The 18,523-nt window shown below is 51.3% G+C and overlaps 1 protein-coding gene across 2 annotated transcripts; it reads left to right on the top strand.

Annotated features, from left to right (window-relative positions):
* Window positions 1–68: 68 nt before the first annotated feature.
* On the top strand, window positions 69–18,245 carry supt6h (SPT6 homolog, histone chaperone and transcription elongation factor). Of its 2 annotated transcripts, none has more exons than XM_030362052.1 (38): window positions 69–225; window positions 1,145–1,260; window positions 1,344–1,502; window positions 1,935–2,008; window positions 2,110–2,287; window positions 2,413–2,494; window positions 3,307–3,541; window positions 3,721–3,822; window positions 3,932–4,045; window positions 4,124–4,213; window positions 4,318–4,460; window positions 5,542–5,693; window positions 6,184–6,294; window positions 6,905–7,034; window positions 7,416–7,566; window positions 7,765–7,919; window positions 8,077–8,272; window positions 8,551–8,693; window positions 9,260–9,377; window positions 9,561–9,637; window positions 9,738–9,873; window positions 10,351–10,488; window positions 10,648–10,815; window positions 10,930–11,057; window positions 11,246–11,453; window positions 11,586–11,733; window positions 12,155–12,297; window positions 12,610–12,750; window positions 12,944–13,139; window positions 13,351–13,496; window positions 14,112–14,204; window positions 14,316–14,429; window positions 14,873–14,997; window positions 15,184–15,296; window positions 15,387–15,464; window positions 15,550–15,743; window positions 16,188–16,429; window positions 16,661–18,245. In XM_030362052.1, the coding sequence occupies exons 2-38, from the start codon at window positions 1,161–1,163 to the stop codon at window positions 16,848–16,850; spliced, it is 5,211 nt and encodes a 1,736-aa protein (XP_030217912.1). In that variant the 5' UTR covers window positions 69–225; window positions 1,145–1,160; the 3' UTR covers window positions 16,851–18,245. The 2 variants fall into 2 exon arrangements, with proteins under 2 accessions (XP_030217912.1, XP_030217913.1); XM_030362053.1 differs by lacking the exon at window positions 69–225 and adding an exon at window positions 461–823 and having other exon boundaries at window positions 16,661–16,850.
* The last annotated feature ends 278 nt before the right edge of the window (window positions 18,246–18,523 follow it).

Here is an 18,523-nt window from a genome sequence, read left to right as displayed (position 1 = left end):
TACATTACATTTATCAAGATATTACGAAGACAATTCTCGGAATTTAAGTAATTTAATATTGGACTAGAAGGTGTCACCGCCCCGGCCGTCCAGCAGGGGGGCTTTGTTGTCCTCAGAGAGCTGAATGTCTTCACCTGCATCCCGGTTGTCTTCACGCCATTTTAAAGTTAAAGCATTAAGCGAAAGCTCCATAAAAATTGTCGGAATATACTAACAAAACGAAAAGTAAGTTAATTTCCAGCCCCACACTGCGTTGGAGACTAGCAGCCGATCGATGTTATGCTAGGCTAACATGTTGTTCTTCCAGGCTAGGCTATCATGTTCTTCCAGGCTAGGCTAACGTGTTGTTCCTCCAGGCTAGGCTAACATGTTGTTCCTCCAGGCTAGGCTTGCATATTGTTCTTCCAGGCTAGGCTAACATGTTGTTCCTCCAGGTTAGGCTAACATGTTGTGCCTCCAGGCTAGGCTAAAATGCTAACAACCGCGCTGCTGTGGTCTCAAGCTCGTTTCAAGGCCTTGTTGACTTTTGATCCAATATATAGTTCACTAATATGTCGGGTTTTAGTCGATTAGTTGATTTGACTGAATAGGATTGTGACTGTATACTAGTTATATACACCGTGGCTCTAATCTAGTGACCTGGCAAGGAAAGTGTTGTATGGCTTACAAGGCAGGCAAACTGTTGACACGCTATTGCTAATAAGCTAAGCTAATGGTAGTTTTGTAACCCGATGTATCATAACACTAATGTGTTGTTTATGCCATTTGGTTGGTAATTCTGCTAATTATTATCACGCCGTCTCTCTGGGATATATGCATGCAGGTGATTTCATGCCTCAACATCAGGTTTACGCTCTGCTTCGGTGTCTCTTGGTTCAACTTGACACAATGTTTAGTTTTAGTCCCACTCTGTTTTTGTATGGAATGTACTCCTTGTTCTTTACTATCGTAAAATGTATGCTATTCTATGTCTTTGATATTCTCTGTACACTGGAAGTGAAGTAATGGAGCATGTATTTCCACCTTTTGCCTGCTGGCCTCCACAAGGTCTGCGGTGTCCAAAGAGCAAGCTTTCCATTGCACTAATTGTAGTGCTCTTGATAAATGACACTGACAGAGGACGTTTTATTTATTCCATCCACAGGGAAAAGGTCCAAAGTATGTCAGACTTCATTGAGAGTGAAGCTGAAGAGTCAGAGGAGGAGTTGGAAGAAAAAGATCTCAAACCCAAAAAGACCCAGAGGTTTCTGGAAGATGATGGTAAGGTCTTCTGATATTACTTAGTGGGCACAAGTGTAAGTGTCTGATGGAGAGTGATCTAATTCATGCCTTTTACCCACCAGATGAGGAGGAAGAGGAGAACACTGAAGATCAGGATGAAAGGGGGAATTTAAGAGGACTCATCGACGATGGAGACGATGAGGAGGAGGAGGAAGCAGGGAGCAAGAGTGGAGCAGGCAGTGATTCGGACGAGGAAGTCAAACATCGACGCAAGAAGCGCAGTAAGTCTGATCTTTGTGGGGCAAAGGGTCATGGCAGGCTCTATGGGTCAGGAACTGACCCAGGAAAAAGTGCTCTGGTGCCCTCCTGGGTTTGATCGTTCTCTGTGCAAGACGTGTTATCTATCTAAATGCTTGGACAAATCAAATCTAACACCTTCTTTAACTCATCCCTCAACAGTTTTTGTAAATTTCTTAGCTGTCTAAAATAAGGAAAGATTTTTTGCAAGAAATGGAATGATAACCTTGTTGTTAAGAATACCATTGGAAGCGAGTGAATCAATCTGAACTCTGTACTGGCAATTAGACTTTCATCCCTTTTATCTCAGCCATTTCACTATTTATCTAAGATTCATCATATGCCTAGTCAGAGTCTCATCTCGGACTGTAATACTGATGGATTTTGGATCGAATTGCTCATCTTTCTCCACACAGGCTTTGATGACTATCTGGATGACGACGACCTTGACCTCATTGAGGAGAATTTAGGAGTCAAAGTGAAAAGAAGGGTAAGGAGCTGGGTTGCTTTGGTCTTGCTGCGTTACATCTCTATCGCTGTCTTCCCTGGCGGCCCGGCGTCCAGTGTCTCACCAGACACCGTTCTCCACAGAAAAAGAAGTATGAGCGCGTCAAGACGATGGAGGACGACGATGAGGACGACGACGGGAAGGACCTCATCGCCGACGAGATCTTCACGGGGGACGCCGACGGCGACCTCGAGGAAGGGGAGACGGTGGACGTACCTATTCAGCGTCATGAGGACGAAGAGGGAGAGGATGAGGAGTCAGGTGAAGACACAGTCTCTCTAGAGATGGTTTAGTAGAATGTCCTGAACGAGAACAAGCGCGCTAGAGAATGATTTCATGTGTTGATCCTAATGCACTAAAACCTCTTTTACCGTCCCATGCCACAGACATTGACGATTTCATTGTGGATGACGACGGCCAGCCCATCACTTCTAAGAGGGGCAAAAAATATTCTGGCTTCACGGATGCGTAAGTACTGCAGTTATTAGTACGTTACTGGTGTTCGTGTGCTTTGAAGCTGCCAATGCAAGTAAAATACAGCCTACTTAAACCTCTTCATCAGAAGTGTTAATTAATTCTGATCAGTTAAAAGTATTCCAGTCTGGGCCTGGACAACCTATCGCCGTATTAATATCCATATCCAATATGACGCCATGATATAGCCTACAGGTTAGCATTACAGTAACGCAGTTAGCCATGGCACCGATTACATCATTTCAAGCTTTGAATCTTCGATAGTAGGGATGGGTACCGGTATTAAACGTGCCCGGGGCTGGATAATTACCCACCGTAGTATTGATGAGCACTGACCCAGTCAGTAAGTCGAGATTTAGATAGATAGATATAGCTCAAGATAAAGATATCTCAAAACACTACTCAGCTAGGTTCCACTTAAGTCACACCCCTTTGAGTTTAATTGAAATTGTATCACAATTGTATAGGCTACTGACGTGACGCGAAAACACTATTCTGTGTACCAAAGTATGTGTTTCATTTATTTAATAGTGGAGTAGAATTAACATTCTGGTAGAAAAGGATAATTCAAGCTCTGCACTAAATTTGAGCACAGTAAGGATCTGTACATTAGGCCCTTCAGCTGCATGTGACGATGAGCGTCGGGCAGCCTCGTTCAAACTCTGCTAATGATAGTTCCTCCATTCTCCTTAAGTGCAAATTATCGAGTGCTTGTCACTGAAATACTGCGAGTTAATGTCAAAACTACAGCCACATTGTGAACACATCAAAGAGCTTGATTGAGCATCATTCCTGTGACCCCACAGCGCCCTCCAGGAAGCCCAGGAGATCTTCGGTGGCGACTTTGACTTTGCCGACTTCGATGCGGACGCGTACGAGCAGGGCGACGAGGAAGAGGAGGACACGGACAAGAGGCAGCCCAAGCGGATGCACGGGAGGAAGAGCATCTTCGAACTGTACGAGCCTAGTGAGCTGGAGAGCAGCCACATGACGGACCAGGACAACGAGATCCGCTCCACAGACATGCCCGAGAGGTTCCAGGTGTGTGGGGGGGGGGGGGGAGTTCAGACATTAGATACTTCTATGTTGTCAGAACGTATTGGATAGCTTGCATGTAGAAGTATAGGAGGAGCCTTGGAACATCAGCTTTATTCTAGAGTCACAGCCATACTAGGGCTGAAGGTTTGCCCTCCTTTTGACCTCTTATCCTCTGCTCTCAGCTGAGATCCATCCCCATCAAACCAGCCGAGGACGAGGAGCTAGAAGAGGAAGCCGAGTGGATCTTCAGACACGGATTCTCCACCCTGACCATCTCCATGCAGGTAGGAACTCCTCACTGCCTGACCATCCCCCAACTGTCTCCCCCTCACTGCCCCCTACTGGCTTCCCAACTAAAAGTCTATAATATGTCTCAATGCTCTGTTGATGTAGGAGAGCACAGACTACCTCGACAGGGGGACAACCACAAACTTCAGCAGGAAAGGTCCCAGCACCATCGCCAAGATCAAGGAGGCCCTGAACTTCATGAGGAACCAGCACTTTGAGGTACAGACTCTCGCCCCGCAGGCCTGTGTGCCAGATGTCTTATCCGGACGCGTCATGAGACTGATTCTCTGCTTCTAGGTTCCCTTCATCGCGTTCTACAGGAAGGAGTATGTGGAGCCGGAGCTGAACATCAACGACCTGTGGAAGGTGTGGCAGTGGGACGAGAAGGTACGTGATCCCAACATGACCAGATACCAATCATACGACCAGCAATGTGTTTGTTTGCCACCGATTGAACCTGGCTGCTCAATGACGTGCCCTTTGACCCCTAGTGGACACAGCTGAAGATGCGGAAGCAGAACCTGACCCGCCTGTTCCGGAGGATGCAGTCGTACCAGTACGAGCAGATCTCCGCCGACCCGGACAAACCCCTGGCTGATGGCATCCGCCCCCTGGACACTGCAGATATAGAGAGGTAGGAGTCCATCCGTTATCGAGAGGTAGGCATCCTGTCATCCATTATAGAGAGGTAGGCGTCCTGCCATCAGGTATAGAGAGGTAGGCATCCTGCCATCCGGTATAGAGAGTGAGCGTCCTGCCGTCAGGTATAGAGAGTGAGCGTCCTGCCGTCAGGTATAGAGAGTGAGGGTCCTGCCGTCAGGTATAGTGAGGTAGGCATCCTGCCATCAGGTATAGAGAGGTAGGCGTCCTGCCGTCAGGTATAGAGAGGTAGGCGTCCTGCCGTCAGGTATAGAGAGGTAGGCGTCCTGCCGTCAGGTATAGAGAGTGAGCGTCTTGCCGTCAGGTATAGAGAGGTAGGCGTCCTGCCGTCAGGTATAGAGAGTGAGGGTCCTGCCGTCAGGTATAGAGAGGTAGGCGTCCTGCCGTCAGGTATAGAGAGGTAGGCGTCCTGCCGTCAGGTATAGAGAGGTAGGCGTCCTGCCATCAGGTATAGAGAGGTAGGCGTCCTGCCGTCAGGTATAGAGAGGTAGGCGTCCTGCCGTCAGGTATAGAGAGGTAGGCGTCCTGCCGTCAGGTATAGAGAGGTAGGCGTCCTGCCGTCAGGTATAGAGAGGTAGGCGTCCTGCCGTCAGGTATAGAGAGGTAGGCGTCCTGCCGTCAGGTATAGAGAGGTAGGCGTCCTGCCGTCAGGTATAGAGAGTGAGCGTCCTGCCATCCCTCATCTGGGTTGGTTGGTGTCAATTTACATTTTTAATTCACAATGACATGGGGAAATGCTTATTATTATTCTAAACAATTGTTTAGATTCGGGAGAGTTACCGTGCTCATGTACTCTTAAAATCTCTCGTATGGAGCCCTGCCGGGGCAGCGGTTTACTGCGGCGTCCGAGAGAACGTTTAGCTTCTCGGACACTTATTGTGTAACACCATGTTTCTGTACTTAACCTAAATGTAAATAGTGGAATCGGTGCATCCCTTTCAATCCTTTATTTTAGGCCCCAGTGGTTGAGTTCAGCTGTGTCTTCCATGTTGCTGCTGTGGAGGGTTAGGGTGAGGGTCAGGTTTTAACACCCCCCCCCCCCCCCCTGTCTGCAGGCTGAAAGACGTCCAGTCGTTGGACGAGCTGAACGACGTGTACAACCACTTCCTGCTCTATTACGGCCGCGACATCCCCAAGATGCAGAACGCCGCCAAAGTGAGCAAGAGGAAGAAGAAGATGAAGAAGATCATTGAAGTGAACGAGGACGGTGAGGCGCTGGGCCGCGCGCCAATCCCACACCACTGCTATCGCCGCCATGGCAACAGGAGTGTCAGCATGCCAAAAACAGTGTAGCTTACACTGAGTCAGTCCTAGCGCTACGCATGGCAGGAAACGGATCACACCGGAACAGTCCCTTAAAGAGTGCTCCGCTCAGAGCGCTTTTGAAGCAGGGCTGAATTATAGAGAACAGTAAAGATCAACATGACGCGCGCTCTGCCTCTCACCATTGGTTTAATATCTGAATGTGATCACTGGAGCTTCTCATTGTTATATATTATATGTATTGGTCTATATTAGACATGTATGCGCAGGCCTCTAACCTGAGGACCAGGAGCTGGTGGAGAGTGCATGTTTAGTTAAATGATTCTCTGGTCAGCAGGCCTCCTTGTACAAGATGACACGTGCATGTATGAAGAAATGAGAGCCATGTTTCTGGAAGTGACTGTTACCAACTCTTCTGCCTCCTATTTCCCCAGGCGAGGAAGAGGAGGTGGAGGTGGAGGAAGACGACGAGACCCAGAAAGGACCGGATCTGAAGCTGGCGTCCCGTAGAGACATGTACACCATATGTCAGGGCGTGGGCCTCGGTGAGTCTCCTCTGGAATCGAGGTCCACTAGAAGACAGATCCAACCCAGGCCTTGAAGTCTACCGTTTGGACGCCCTAATCAACCAAGCAGCAGCTATGAGCTGTTGGAAATGGACATGAAAATGTCATTATATTCTCGAAATACAAAGCAACTACATTTGACCTCCTTCAGGATCTTGGTGGCTAGTTCGGCCTAATTTCAAGTATTTTCAAAGGTCCCGTTTGTTGTCTTTCAGTTAAGGATTAAGTGCGAATGCGGCCAGACGCTCCTGCGAGGCAGATATTCAATTCCCTGCCTCAATGTGCCGGTTCTCACAAGATCTCCAGTTAAACCTACTGACCATTATGGTCGTGTGTCAACAAACAACTGTTTGTTGACACATGGACGCTGCGGCCATGTTCTTTTCACTCGGTTTCAACCCGTAGGAGTGTACATAAGCAGTTAGTTTGACAGGTACATGGCTGGGTGAGGAAAGCATTTACCCCATTATACCTATAGCCATAATTACTACACGGTAGACTACTACTATCCTGTGGCGTGACATGGTGGTCGCCTAGACCCTCCAAGACTACCGTGGTTACTAACACTTAACTTTCCTTTTTTCTGCAGACGGGTTGGCCAAAAAGTTTGGACTGACTCCAGAGCAGTTTGGGGAGAATCTGAGGGACAGCTACCAGCGGCACGAGACGGAGCAGTTCCCTGCAGAGCCCATGGAGTTGGCCAAGGACTACGTCTGCAGGCAAGACCCCCAGAGACCTCATCCAGAGGAACCACCATCCATACGTTCCTTTCTCTTCATTATCCATCACCCATGACCAATTATCGATGAAAACTGAAATGTATCAAAGGAGGGGAAATCAAGCCAACACTATTTGGCTATATCATCGGTAATACTGTCTGAAGGACTATCTATATTGTTATATGATGATAGCATGATACAGATATGAAGTCTATCGTATTTTGAGGAGTATCTTAACGTGCTGCACATTTGAAACTTAATTAAAGCTTAATGAGCTGTGTAATCAGCCGCTCAAGACCCACAACAACACCACCACACGTACACGTCCTGCCTTTGGTCAACGCGGCCCCCAGTCTAAAGGAAGGCCCTCTCCACCTCCAGTCAGTTCAGCACCCCGGAGGCAGTCCTGGAGGGGACCCGCTACATGGTGGCCATGCAGCTGGCCCGGGAACCCCTGGTGAGACACGTGCTCAGGCAGACCTTCCAGGAGCGGGCCAAGGTCAACATCAAACCCACCAAGAAGGGCAAAAAGGTACGCCAGCACGAGGACACATTCCTACGGGATGCTACCTAAAGCTGTGGTCTTTCACATTACTTTTATAATGAAGTAGTTTTACTTGTATCATCATTAAGTTAAGCATTCCGATATGCATATGTATGCACGTGTTTGGAGATAATGCCATGCCCACCTCCCCACTCACATCCCTCCCCTCTCCTGCCTCGGGAACAGGAAGTGGACGAGGCCCACTTCGGCTACTCCTTCAAGTACCTGAAGAACAAGCCGGTGAAGGAGCTCAACGGGGAACAGTTCCTCAAGATGTGTCTGGCGGAGGAGGAGGGCCTGCTCACCATAGAGATCTGTATCGACCTGATGGGCATCAAGGGGTACGGTCACGTGAAGAGCGCCCTGCAGACCTCAGGGTCCCAGTAGGCCAGAACCTTGGCCTGTTTATTGACGTAGGACTCCTCATCTTTGTCTTTATCATTGAGGCGATGATCTCCGAGCCCTGACCGGTTCTCCCTTTGGTTCCCTTCTCCCCAGGTTTGCGGGGGACCAGGCCTACTTTGAGGAGATCAAGCAGTTCTACTACAGGGACGAGTTCAGCCACCAGGTGCAGGAGTGGAACAGGCAGCGGACGCTGGCCATCGAGAGGTCCCTCACCCAGTTCCTGTACCCCCAGATGGCCAAGGAGCTGAAGAGCAAGCTGATCGCCGAAGCCAAGGAGAACATCGTCAGGGTAATGAGACCGCAATCCAGAGAACATCAGGAATTGTTGGATCATGTTTTATTTGTCATATATATAAATATATATACATTTTAAATTACATGTCTTAAATAAGGGCCGTTTCACTCTGGACTGAACATTATTGTTGAGCTGAATTCTTTAGAGTTTCTTATGGAGCACAGAACATACCACTAGTTTATTACCGTTACTAACTTAACTTTTACTTACTATCGATCAACACATCACCCTGCAGTATACCCACTGTGCAACCTGTCCGTCTGTCCTCCCAGTCTTGCTGCAGGCGTCTCTACAACTGGCTGAAGGTGTCCCCCTACCGGCCGGACCAGCAGGTGGAGGAGGACGATGACGACCTGATGGACGACAGCCAGGGGAAAGGCATCCGCGTGCTGGGCGTGGCCTACGCTCCCAGCAGGTAGGTGCCGCTGCTGTGCCCGCTGCCGCCGTACCCTAAAGCTCAGAGTTCATGATGAGAGTGTTGTCCACCGTTCAAATCGAGCAAGGAAACAAGGTCTGAGGTCAAGTGTATTAGTGTTAGGTTTTTAATCTTGTTTGCTTATCATTCCATTGACCAGTGACAAATCTATTAGAATGATTTTCACTGAGATCATTTTGGTAATCCAAGAATAAGGTTGTTCTAATAACATGGTATTACTGTGCGTTCAAACCAAAAGCGAAACGAAAGTTCTACCCATGTGCAAAAGTTTGATGATGCAACTTCAAAACACTCAAACAAGTGTTTGGAAGTTGCCATTATAGGCATGAATATCGTTGGAGGAGGAGGGGCTTAACTCTTGTGAACGCCAACGGTTCTCTCCGTTCATCAATTCACGACAACGGTTTTTCCGGTGTAAAATTTGCGTCTTTGCATTGACTTCATGTACTAGTGCCTCGCCTTCAATCTTTGTGTGAACGCCGCTTAAAATGGCAGTGGTTGTCTGCATGATGGTGTCTAAGACGCCTTGGTATTGTGTATTTCAGAGACACGCCAGTCTTCTGCGCGCTGATCAACGGAGAAGGAGAGGTGGTGGACTTCCTGCGTCTGCCCTACTTCATGTCCAGAAGGAACGCTTTCCGGGAAGATGAACGAGAGAAGAAGGTACAAGCCCCTTGGCGCTGAGACTTCCTGACCCACCCTAGTCACGGTGTTTCCCCTTGGTTGATACCTGAAACTTCATCTTATCTGTGGAGCTACTTCCGTCTGAGTTGATATGAACAAACTGGCGAGAGTCTTCGGTTGGCTTTCTTTGGCTTCTAACTCATGTATGTGATTGGTCCTCAGGCGAAGGACATCGAGAACCTCAAGAAGTTTCTGAAGTCCAAAAAGCCTCACGTTGTGGCGGTGGGAGGGGAGAACCGGTGAATATGGATTCCCTTGTGTGTGTGTGTGTGTTGGTTCCCTAAAAGCGGCCGTGTTCGTCCAAGGTGCTGAGCACTCTTGTTTCCCCCCCCTCTCCAGGGACGCCCAGATGATCATGGAGGACATCAAGAAGGCGGTCAGCGAGCTGGAGCAGGAGTCGTCTATCCCCCCGGTGGGGGTGGAGCTGGTGGACAACGAGCTGGCCACCCTATACATGAACAGCAAGAAGTCAGAGGTGCACTCCTGCTTTTTATCCGTGGGACTCAACAACCAGACAGACTCGGGGTGCAGTGGGTCTGTGTTCCCTCCTAGGGCTGAACATTCACTGGGTGCAGTGGGTCTAGGTCCGTGCTAGGGCTGAACATTCAATTGCATATTAATCAAAAACAAGGCTTTTGGCTTCGGCAATTAGTTCACCGTGAAAGGTCTGAATGACCACATTACAAAAATGTAAATAAGTACATTGGATGGGGTTGAGTAGGCCTGTTAAAGGCGTAACAGTGCAGCAGTAAGTGCCCTTACAGATCTCAGCTGCGTTCAAAGCGCTACATGTCCATCTGTCTGAGGGATCACTCGGGCTAACTAATGAAGCCGCCTGCCGTGGTGCCAGGTGGGCAATCGGTTAATAATCGCAATTAACTCTCCCTGTTACTGGGCAGCCCTAGGTCCTGTCTGTCGGGGCTCATTGTAACCATCTCCGTCTCCTCCCCAGGCGGAGTTCAGGGACTACCCCCCCCTACTGCGACAGGCCGTGTCCATCGCCCGCAAGATCCAAGACCCCCTGGTGGAGTACACGCAGGTGTGCAGCAGTGACGATGACATCCTCTGCCTCAAACTGCACCCCCTGCAGGTAAACAGACATTTTGGTGACCATATTATATTTGTTTTGGGTCATGCTGTGCTGATGATGAATCTTGGATGTTGACTACAGCCAAGTTTGATTGCCAATGCCCTTCTTGTTTTAAACCAGACATTGTGTCTCTGTCTGTCTCTCCCGTCTCTCTCTCAGGAGCAAGTGGTCAAGGAGGAGCTGCTGACCGCCCTGTACTGTGAGTTCATCAACCGGGTGAACGAGGTGGGCGTGGACGTGAACCGGGGCATCTCCCACCCTTACACCCAGAGCCTGGTCCAGTATGTCTGCGGCCTGGGGCCCAGGAAGGGGTCCCACCTCCTCAAGGTACCCCGCCACCAGGGGGGCTGATCCACGCGTGTGAGAGGTGTGTGTGTTGCGTGGTGACGCTAAATGCCTTGTGTTTTGTGTGTGTGTGTGTGCGCGCGTGTGTGTGCGCAGATCCTGAAGCAGAACAACACGCGGCTGGAGAACCGCACCCAGCTGGTGACCATGTGCCACATGGGGCCCAAGGTGTTCATCAACTGCGCTGGTTTCATCAAGATCGACACGGCCTCCCTGGGAGACAGGTGTGCTGCTTCAGAGCAACCCTACCGTTCACAACCTATTGCTTTAAACCTGCACCATGTCACCTTCCTACTGCGGCTATTCACTCCGTACACTAATGAACAGGCACGGTGCTGGTCTAGCCAGACACCTGGGAGCCCTGTGTTAATGTTAACCCGGGTCACCGCTAACCCTCCCCCCTCCCCCGCAGCACCGACTCGTACATCGAGGTGCTGGACGGCTCGCGGGTCCACCCCGAGACGTACGAGTGGGCGCGCAAGATGGCGGTGGACGCCCTGGAGTACGACGAGTCTGCGGAGGACGCCAACCCGGCCGGAGCCCTGGAGGAGATCCTGGAGAACCCGGAGCGCCTCAAGGACCTGGACCTGGACGCCTTCGCCGAGGAGCTGGAGAGACAGGTGGGTGGGGCGCCCCCCCCTCAGGTCGACACCGCCGCTTCAACCCCGGCCTGAGGAGGAGTCACACAGCTTAGCGTTCCCAAAGCCTGTGTGGCTAATGGACCGCACCCCGTTCTCTCATTGTGTCCGCAGGGCTACGGTAACAAGGGCATCACGCTGTACGACATCCGCGCCGAGCTCAGCTGTCGCTACAAGGACCTGCGTGTTCAATACAGGGCGCCCAACACGGAGGAGGTGTTCAACCTGCTCACCAAGGAGACGCCAGAGACCTTCTACATAGGTACGACCGCTCTACCCCGGGTGCAGTCGGAACCTCCGGGGGAGACGGCACAGAGGGGCCCGGTTAACCCGGGGCTGTCTTTGCACGGATATGGTAGCTGAAGAGAAAGTTCCCTAAGGATGAGGCTTTTGTCACAAGTGTATTACTAATATGGCCAGTCAACACTGTGTTCATATGAAACTTCTACAGAAGCTTTTCTCGCCTTTTCTCGCGGTTTGGGCGCTCTGCTTTGTTGCTCTTAATGGTAAATTATTGGATAACAGATCCTCTGGTCCAGCCACATGATGGGTCAAACAAATATGAAGCAAAGTTGACAGAGTTGAGGACGTCTTAATTTGTGAGACTACGAGCAACCTTACGCAACCTATTGTGTTTCACCAAAGTCCTGATTCAGGGCGCGTTAACCTCTCGCTCCCTTCAGGTAAACTGATCACCAGTTGTGTGACGGGCATCGCTCACCGGCGCCCCCAGGGGGAGAGTTACGACCAGGCCATCAGGAACGACGCCACGGGCCTGTGGCAGTGTCCCTTCTGCCAGCAGGACAACTTCCCGGAGCTCAGTGAGGTGAGCCATTCCACCACTATCAGTTGATGCTGCTTCCTCTTCCCTGTTTGTTTGCTATGTCAGGTTACGGGGGTTCTGGGAATGTAGGTGTTAATAAAGCTTGTTTTGACTATAGGTGTTAAATAAAGCTTGTTCTGAATTTAGCTGTTAATAAAGCTTGTTTGAATGCAGGTGTTAAATAAAGCTTGTTCTGAATGCAGGTGTTAAATAAAGCTTGTTCTGAATGCAGGTGTTAATAAAGCTTGTTCTGAATGAAGGTGTTAATAAAGCTTGTTCTGAATGACGGTGCTAATAAAGCTTGTTTGAATGCAGGTGTGGAACCACTTTGACAGCGGCTCGTGTCCGGGCCAGGCCATCGGGGTGCGCAGCCGTCTGGATAACGGGGTGCAGGGCTTCATCCCCACAAAGTTCCTCAGTGACAAGGTGGTCAAACACCCTGAGGAGAGAGTCACGGTGAGACAGACACACACACACACGCACGCACGCGCACACACACAGGTGTTCATAGACACACTCGTATAATACCCCTTGTTACCTTGGTTGATTTGTGTCTCTTAAGTGCATATAGGGTGACTATGTTCTTACAACATAGCTCAGCCTTCGGCCGTTCTGTAGTCTAACCACCATTGCCCCCTCATGGCCACAGGTGGGAATGACGGTACATGTCCGCATCATGAAGATCGACATCGAGAAGTTCAGCGTGGACCTGACCTGCCGCACCTCCGACCTTGCGGACAAGGGCAACGAGTGGAAGCTCCCGAAGGACAGCTACTACGACTTCGACACGGAGACGGAGGACCACAAACACGAAGAGGACCTCAAGAAGAAGCAGCAGAGGACGCGTAAGTACCGAGACGCACAGAAACACACTGGGCTCCAGGACATAGACACATACCTACCAACACACATAAACCTACAGTCATATATCTATATTCATTAATATTGCACAAAGAAAATGGCAGAAATGAGAGTGAGGGATGGAGAGAGAAAGACGGGAGACAGGATGAGGGGGGAGGATGACATGAGGAGAGACGCCTATTTCTCTCTCTGCAGCCTACATCAAGCGTGTGATCGCCCACCCAAGCTTCCACAACATCAGCTTCAAGCAGGCGGAGAAGATGATGGAGTCCCTGGACCAGGGAGACCTGGTCATCCGGCCCAGCAGCAAGGGGGAGAACCACCTCACGGTCACCTGGAAGGTACTCCAACACACCTGGATGAAGACACTGCACATACGCTACTCAAGCTGAATGAAGAACAAATATTACAACATATGTCTATTGAAGACATTTTTAAAACTTAAAATGTCCATCCCTCCATTCAGAGGTTGGGGCAGTTGTACCATTTTTACAGCCTGTGCGTTTGTTCTGATAGAGCACACAGTCTGTTCTGATAGAGCCCATAGTCTGTTCTGATAGAGCCCACAGTCTGTTCTGATAGAGCCCACAGTCTGTTCTGATAGAGCCCACAGTCTGTTCTGATAGAGCCCACAGTCTGTTCTGATAGAGCCCACAGTCTGTTCTGATAGAGCCATTGGTCTGTTCTGATAGAGCCCACAGTCTGTTCTGATAGAGCCCACAGTCTGTTCTGATAGAGCCCATAGTCTGTTCTGATAGAGCCCGCAGTCTGTTCTGATAGAGCCCACAGTCTGTTCTGATAGAGCCATTGGTCTGTTCTGATAGAGCCATTGGTCTGTTCTGATAGAGCCCATAGTCTGTTCTGATAGAGCCCATAGTCTGTTCTGATAGAGCCCACAGTCTGTTCTGATAGAGCCCATAGTCTGTCAGTGTTCTTAACACAGGTTTGTTCTGCAGGTGGCGGAGGGTATCTACCAGCACGTTGACGTGCGGGAGGAGGGCAAGGAGAACGTGTTCAGTCTGGGACACACCCTGTGGATCGGCACCGAGGTCCGCGTCGCTGAGTCCCATCTTGTCTCCCTTTTTCATTTTTAAATAGCGTTTTTGAAAGCCTTCCTCGCGACTGTCTTGTCCTGACTGAGGCTCTGGTTGATCCCGCAGGAGTTTGAGGACCTGGATGAGATCACGGCGCGCTTCATCCAGCCCATGGCGGCGTTCGCCAGGGACCTGCTGGGACACAAGTACTTCCACGAGTGCCACGGCGGAGACAGGAAGGTAGGCTGGCTCTTCTATGGACTAGGGAACACAAGGGAAAGGCCTTGCTTAAATAAAGGAATAAAGAAATAAAATCAGAAAGTCTCTTGAGATTAAAGGTGGTCTCTCCAAAGGAGCCCAAACCACTCTAAGCGTCTCTCCTGGATCACTTAAATATCAATCAGAATAACATTTAGTGGTAAAGATTCTGCCCGGGATTCTTCAGCCGGAGTGAGCTCTCACCACGAATTAAACGTACAACAAAGTCATTTTTTACCAATTGTAATTTTCCTTTTCTGCTGTTATTGGAGTATCAGGATCCAAGTGAAACATGAAGCCATGTTGAGACACAGCCGCATAAAGGAAGGCTGTAATGAGTCCTGAGGCCAGCGAGTTCCGAGTTGTTTCACCCTGCTTCAGTCTTACTTTAGTGTTCGTCCTTCCTCTGTTCCGGGCCCTCCCAGAAAATGGAGGAGATGCTGGTGAAGACCAAGAGGGAGAAGCCCACCTTCATCCCCTACTTCATCTCGGCCTGCAGGGACCTGCCCGGGAAGTTCATCCTGGGGTACCAGCCCAGAGGCAAGCCTCGGTGGGTGACCTCACACACCAGCCGGCACCATGTTTCACAACATGATCTGTAAAAGTCCCTCATGTGTTAGCCGAGAGGGCTCCCCCCCGCTTAAGGGGGAGCCCTTAAGCGGGGGGGAGCCCTTAGGTGGGGGGGAGCCCTGAGGTGGGTGCCCTTCCTGACGGTGCTGATGTTCCCGGTCCACAGGGTGGAGTACGTGAGCCTCAGTCCGGATGGCTTCCGCTACCGCTCGCAGATGTTCACCTCGGTCAACGGCCTGTTCCGCTGGTTCAAGGACCACTACCAGGAGCCCATCCCCGGTAGGTCTCCACCGCTGCCCCCCCCCCCCTCCTCGGACCCCCAGGGTCTCCGCCGTCTTGACTCTTTGTCCTTCTCCTCTGTCCCTCAAGGCATCACCCCTAGCAACAGCAGCAGGACCAGGACGCCCGTATCGCTCAATGCTACGCCGGCAAACATCAATATCGCAGGTTGATAAGGCACACGCGCACGCACTTTCACTCTCACACACAGTGTGTGCACGTGTCTGGACTCACCCTCCCTCTCCTCGTCCAGACCTGGCGCGAGCGGTCAACTCCCTGCCCCGCAACATGACCTCCCAGATGTTCAACGCCATCTCCGCGGTGACGGGCCAGGGCCAGAACGCCAACAGCACGCCGGCCCAGTGGGGGTCCAGCCAGTACAACTACAGCGGGGGCGGCGGCGGGGGCAGCACCGGCGGCGGAGGGGGCAGCTCCTCGGCCTATCACGTGAGTGCCGCCCCGGGTCCACCGTGAAGGTAGCGGGTAGACTGGAGGCCCCCCTGCTAACCGGACCGTGTGCCTGGTCCTGGGGGGCTGCTGGTAGTCTGCTGCTAACAGGCGTTGGGTTGAGCTAGTCCATGTTGGAGGGGGCGGCCGGCCCTTGGATCACAGTTTAAAGTTCCACTTTAAAAGTACACAATCAGGTTGTCCATTAATAATACTGAAGAGGAACACTTTGAGTTGGAAAGGATGTGGGGGAGGGGGGGGGGGGGGGGGGGGGGGGGGGGGGGGGGGGGGGGGGAGGGACAGAAAGTCATTTCAGTATTAATCAGTCTTCAGGCCGTCGCAGATGGACAATATGATTGGTGCTTTGTATAATATCTAAATGGACCATTATCTCTACCTCTCTGTCTCTGTCTTCTCCCCCCCCCCCCCCCCCTCCCCTCTCAGGTGTTTGCCACGCCCCAGCAGCCCATGGCGACGCCCATGATGACGCCCAGTTACTCGTACACGACGCCCAGCCAGCAGGCGCTGGGCACGCCCCAGTACCCGGGCTCCACGCCCCAGTCGTCCCACGGCCACTCCTCGCACCACACCCACCACAGCGGGGGCCCGGGGCCCGTGTCCGGCACGCCCACGTCCTCCAGCTCGTCCCGCGGCCGCACGCCACAGCAGCAGCAGCCGCAGCCTAAGTACGTCGCCGCGGAAACCTCAAGGTTCACTGGCTATGGGGGGGGGGGGGGGCGGGGGTGGGTGGGGGGGGGGGGGGGATGTCTCAGATGGTACTGATAGTGCTCCTCGTGTCGAGGTCTGGTTAGGCTGTAAACCTCAGAGTATGGCCAGCAGGGGGCGCCACCCCCAGGCCTCCAGGCCCCGTCTGTGTGTGTGACTGCAGGCCTAACCTCCTCCATGTGATCCTGCAGGTCCGGGGGCAGCAGCTCGGCCGTGGACTGGGGCAAGATGGCCGAGCAGTGGCTGAAGGAGAAGGAGGCGGAGGGGAGGAAGAAGACGCCGCGCATGACCCCCCGACCCTCGCCCAGCCCCATGATCGAGAGCACGCCCATGTCCATCGCCGGCGACGCCACGCCCCTCCTGGACGAGATGGACCGATAGGGCAGGGAGGGGGGCCTCACATACCCCCCCCCCCCCCTTCATTTCTTTTTTTTTTTTAAACTCCACCCTCTCCCCTCATACGGACACTCCTCCCTGGCCCTTGCTCCTCGTCGACCTCATGCTCCCACTCCTCGTTCGTCCAGCGCCCAGACTTCCTGTGTGTTTGTGTGCGGGGGGGTTGTGTCTGGCTGTATTCAAAAAGAAACTGTTTATCCGGTCTCCCGGCTGCCTGTTTAATTTCGTCAGGACTGTATTTTACTCGTAACGTCGATCCCTCGCCCCAGAGAGACGGGTTGAAGTGACTGATGGCTGTGACGGCGGGCTGCTGCTAGGCCGCCCAGCAGCGGGGGCGCTTCCCTTTCCTAGCTGCAGGGTTTCCCTGTTGCCTTGTTGTCTTTTGTTGAATGGCGGTCCGGTTCCAGGCCGCGCCCCTCAGGCCACATCCCTCAGGCCACGCCCCTCGGGCGACACCCCTCAGGCCACATCCCTCAAAGATCCTAAACCCTTTGTGATTGGTGGATTATTTTTGGAGGACGGTTTTTGTACGGCTTGCCTCTGAAGTTAATAAAGAGGATCAAGTGCGGCGAGTTGAAAGCCTTCTGTTTGATTAAAACTGATGGTCTCTTTCAAGGCCAGATTAGCAGAGTATTTCATGAGAGCAGTCGCCCATGCTAAATGCTGCCCACCCAGAAGTTCTTCTGGCCCTCCGTCTGGGAACGTGTTGTCACACCCTGTGTGACCCTCAACACAACCTTTTTGAAATGTGTGCTATAGATGCTGAATGTGGATCTACATTTCTTTTCGGCCTCATCCCTGTGAGACATCCCATAATATGGAATGTTGCTTTTCAGTTGTGGTCTCTCCACAAAATAGCAGGCGTTTTACCCTCTTAAACAAACATGAACGATTTTTGGTCCTCAGTCATGCTAAAGACACCTTACTCGGTTGTAATTATGTTATTTTGTCCATTGTAGAGTACAGGGTCTTAATGGGAGCGAGGGGGCGGGGGGGGAGGGAGGGTCATGAATCCAGTGTTGATAAGGTCCAGGGCGACGCTCTGACCCGGATGGGAACCCAATGGACAAAGAAAACTAAATGTTGTGGTTGTATCATGATGGGCTCTATTGGACCGTGGGTTTAGTATCAGGGTTACTACATTATCCTCGTATTATACTTCTATTATACGTTTAGTTGACTTGTTCATTTTTAAATATTGCTTTGAGAAAAGCTGAATCCACTTTGACCTAAAGGACCTGCGCATTTCTTCCCAAGGCTCCGATCCGTTCTGGTTTGAAGAGAAACGAAATGTGAAGGAGGAATGATGTCTGGGGCTGAAACACTGCTGAGGACCTTTCTACACAAGCCCTTTAATAAAAGTGTTACTACCTACCCCTCTGAGGCTTGTTGCGCTTATTGTTCTCAGTCATGGTTCTGACATTGATTCTCAGCAGACCGGTGTCATGGTAGTACCAACCACGGCTCTGGGTGACTCTCTGGCCTCAGACCACCTGGACCCTGGGACCTCAGAATAGCAGACCCATGAGTGGTGCCTCAGAGTAGCAGACACACGATCGGTGCTCCTAATTGCCCTTCCAAATGAATCAATACAAACAAAACATTTATTTGACACTATATTGACCTTGTATATGACCGTAAGGGCTATACGGTTCTTC

This window comes from Gadus morhua, chromosome 7 (assembly GCF_902167405.1).
Source record: "Gadus morhua chromosome 7, gadMor3.0, whole genome shotgun sequence".
Taxonomy (NCBI): domain Eukaryota; kingdom Metazoa; phylum Chordata; class Actinopteri; order Gadiformes; family Gadidae; genus Gadus; species Gadus morhua.
This window is presented reverse-complemented; position numbering and strand designations above follow the sequence as displayed.

Coding starts and splice junctions, on each gene's coding strand:
- supt6h (XM_030362052.1), top strand. CDS start 1,161: ATGTCAGACTTCATTGAGAGTGAAGCTGAAGAGTCAGAGGAGGAGTTG. Junction 2,495..3,306: donor TATTCTGGCTTCACGGATGC/GTAAGTACTGCA, acceptor GTGACCCCACAG/CGCCCTCCAGGAAGCCCAGG. Junction 13,140..13,350: donor GAAGAAGCAGCAGAGGACGC/GTAAGTACCGAG, acceptor CTCTCTCTGCAG/CCTACATCAAGCGTGTGATC.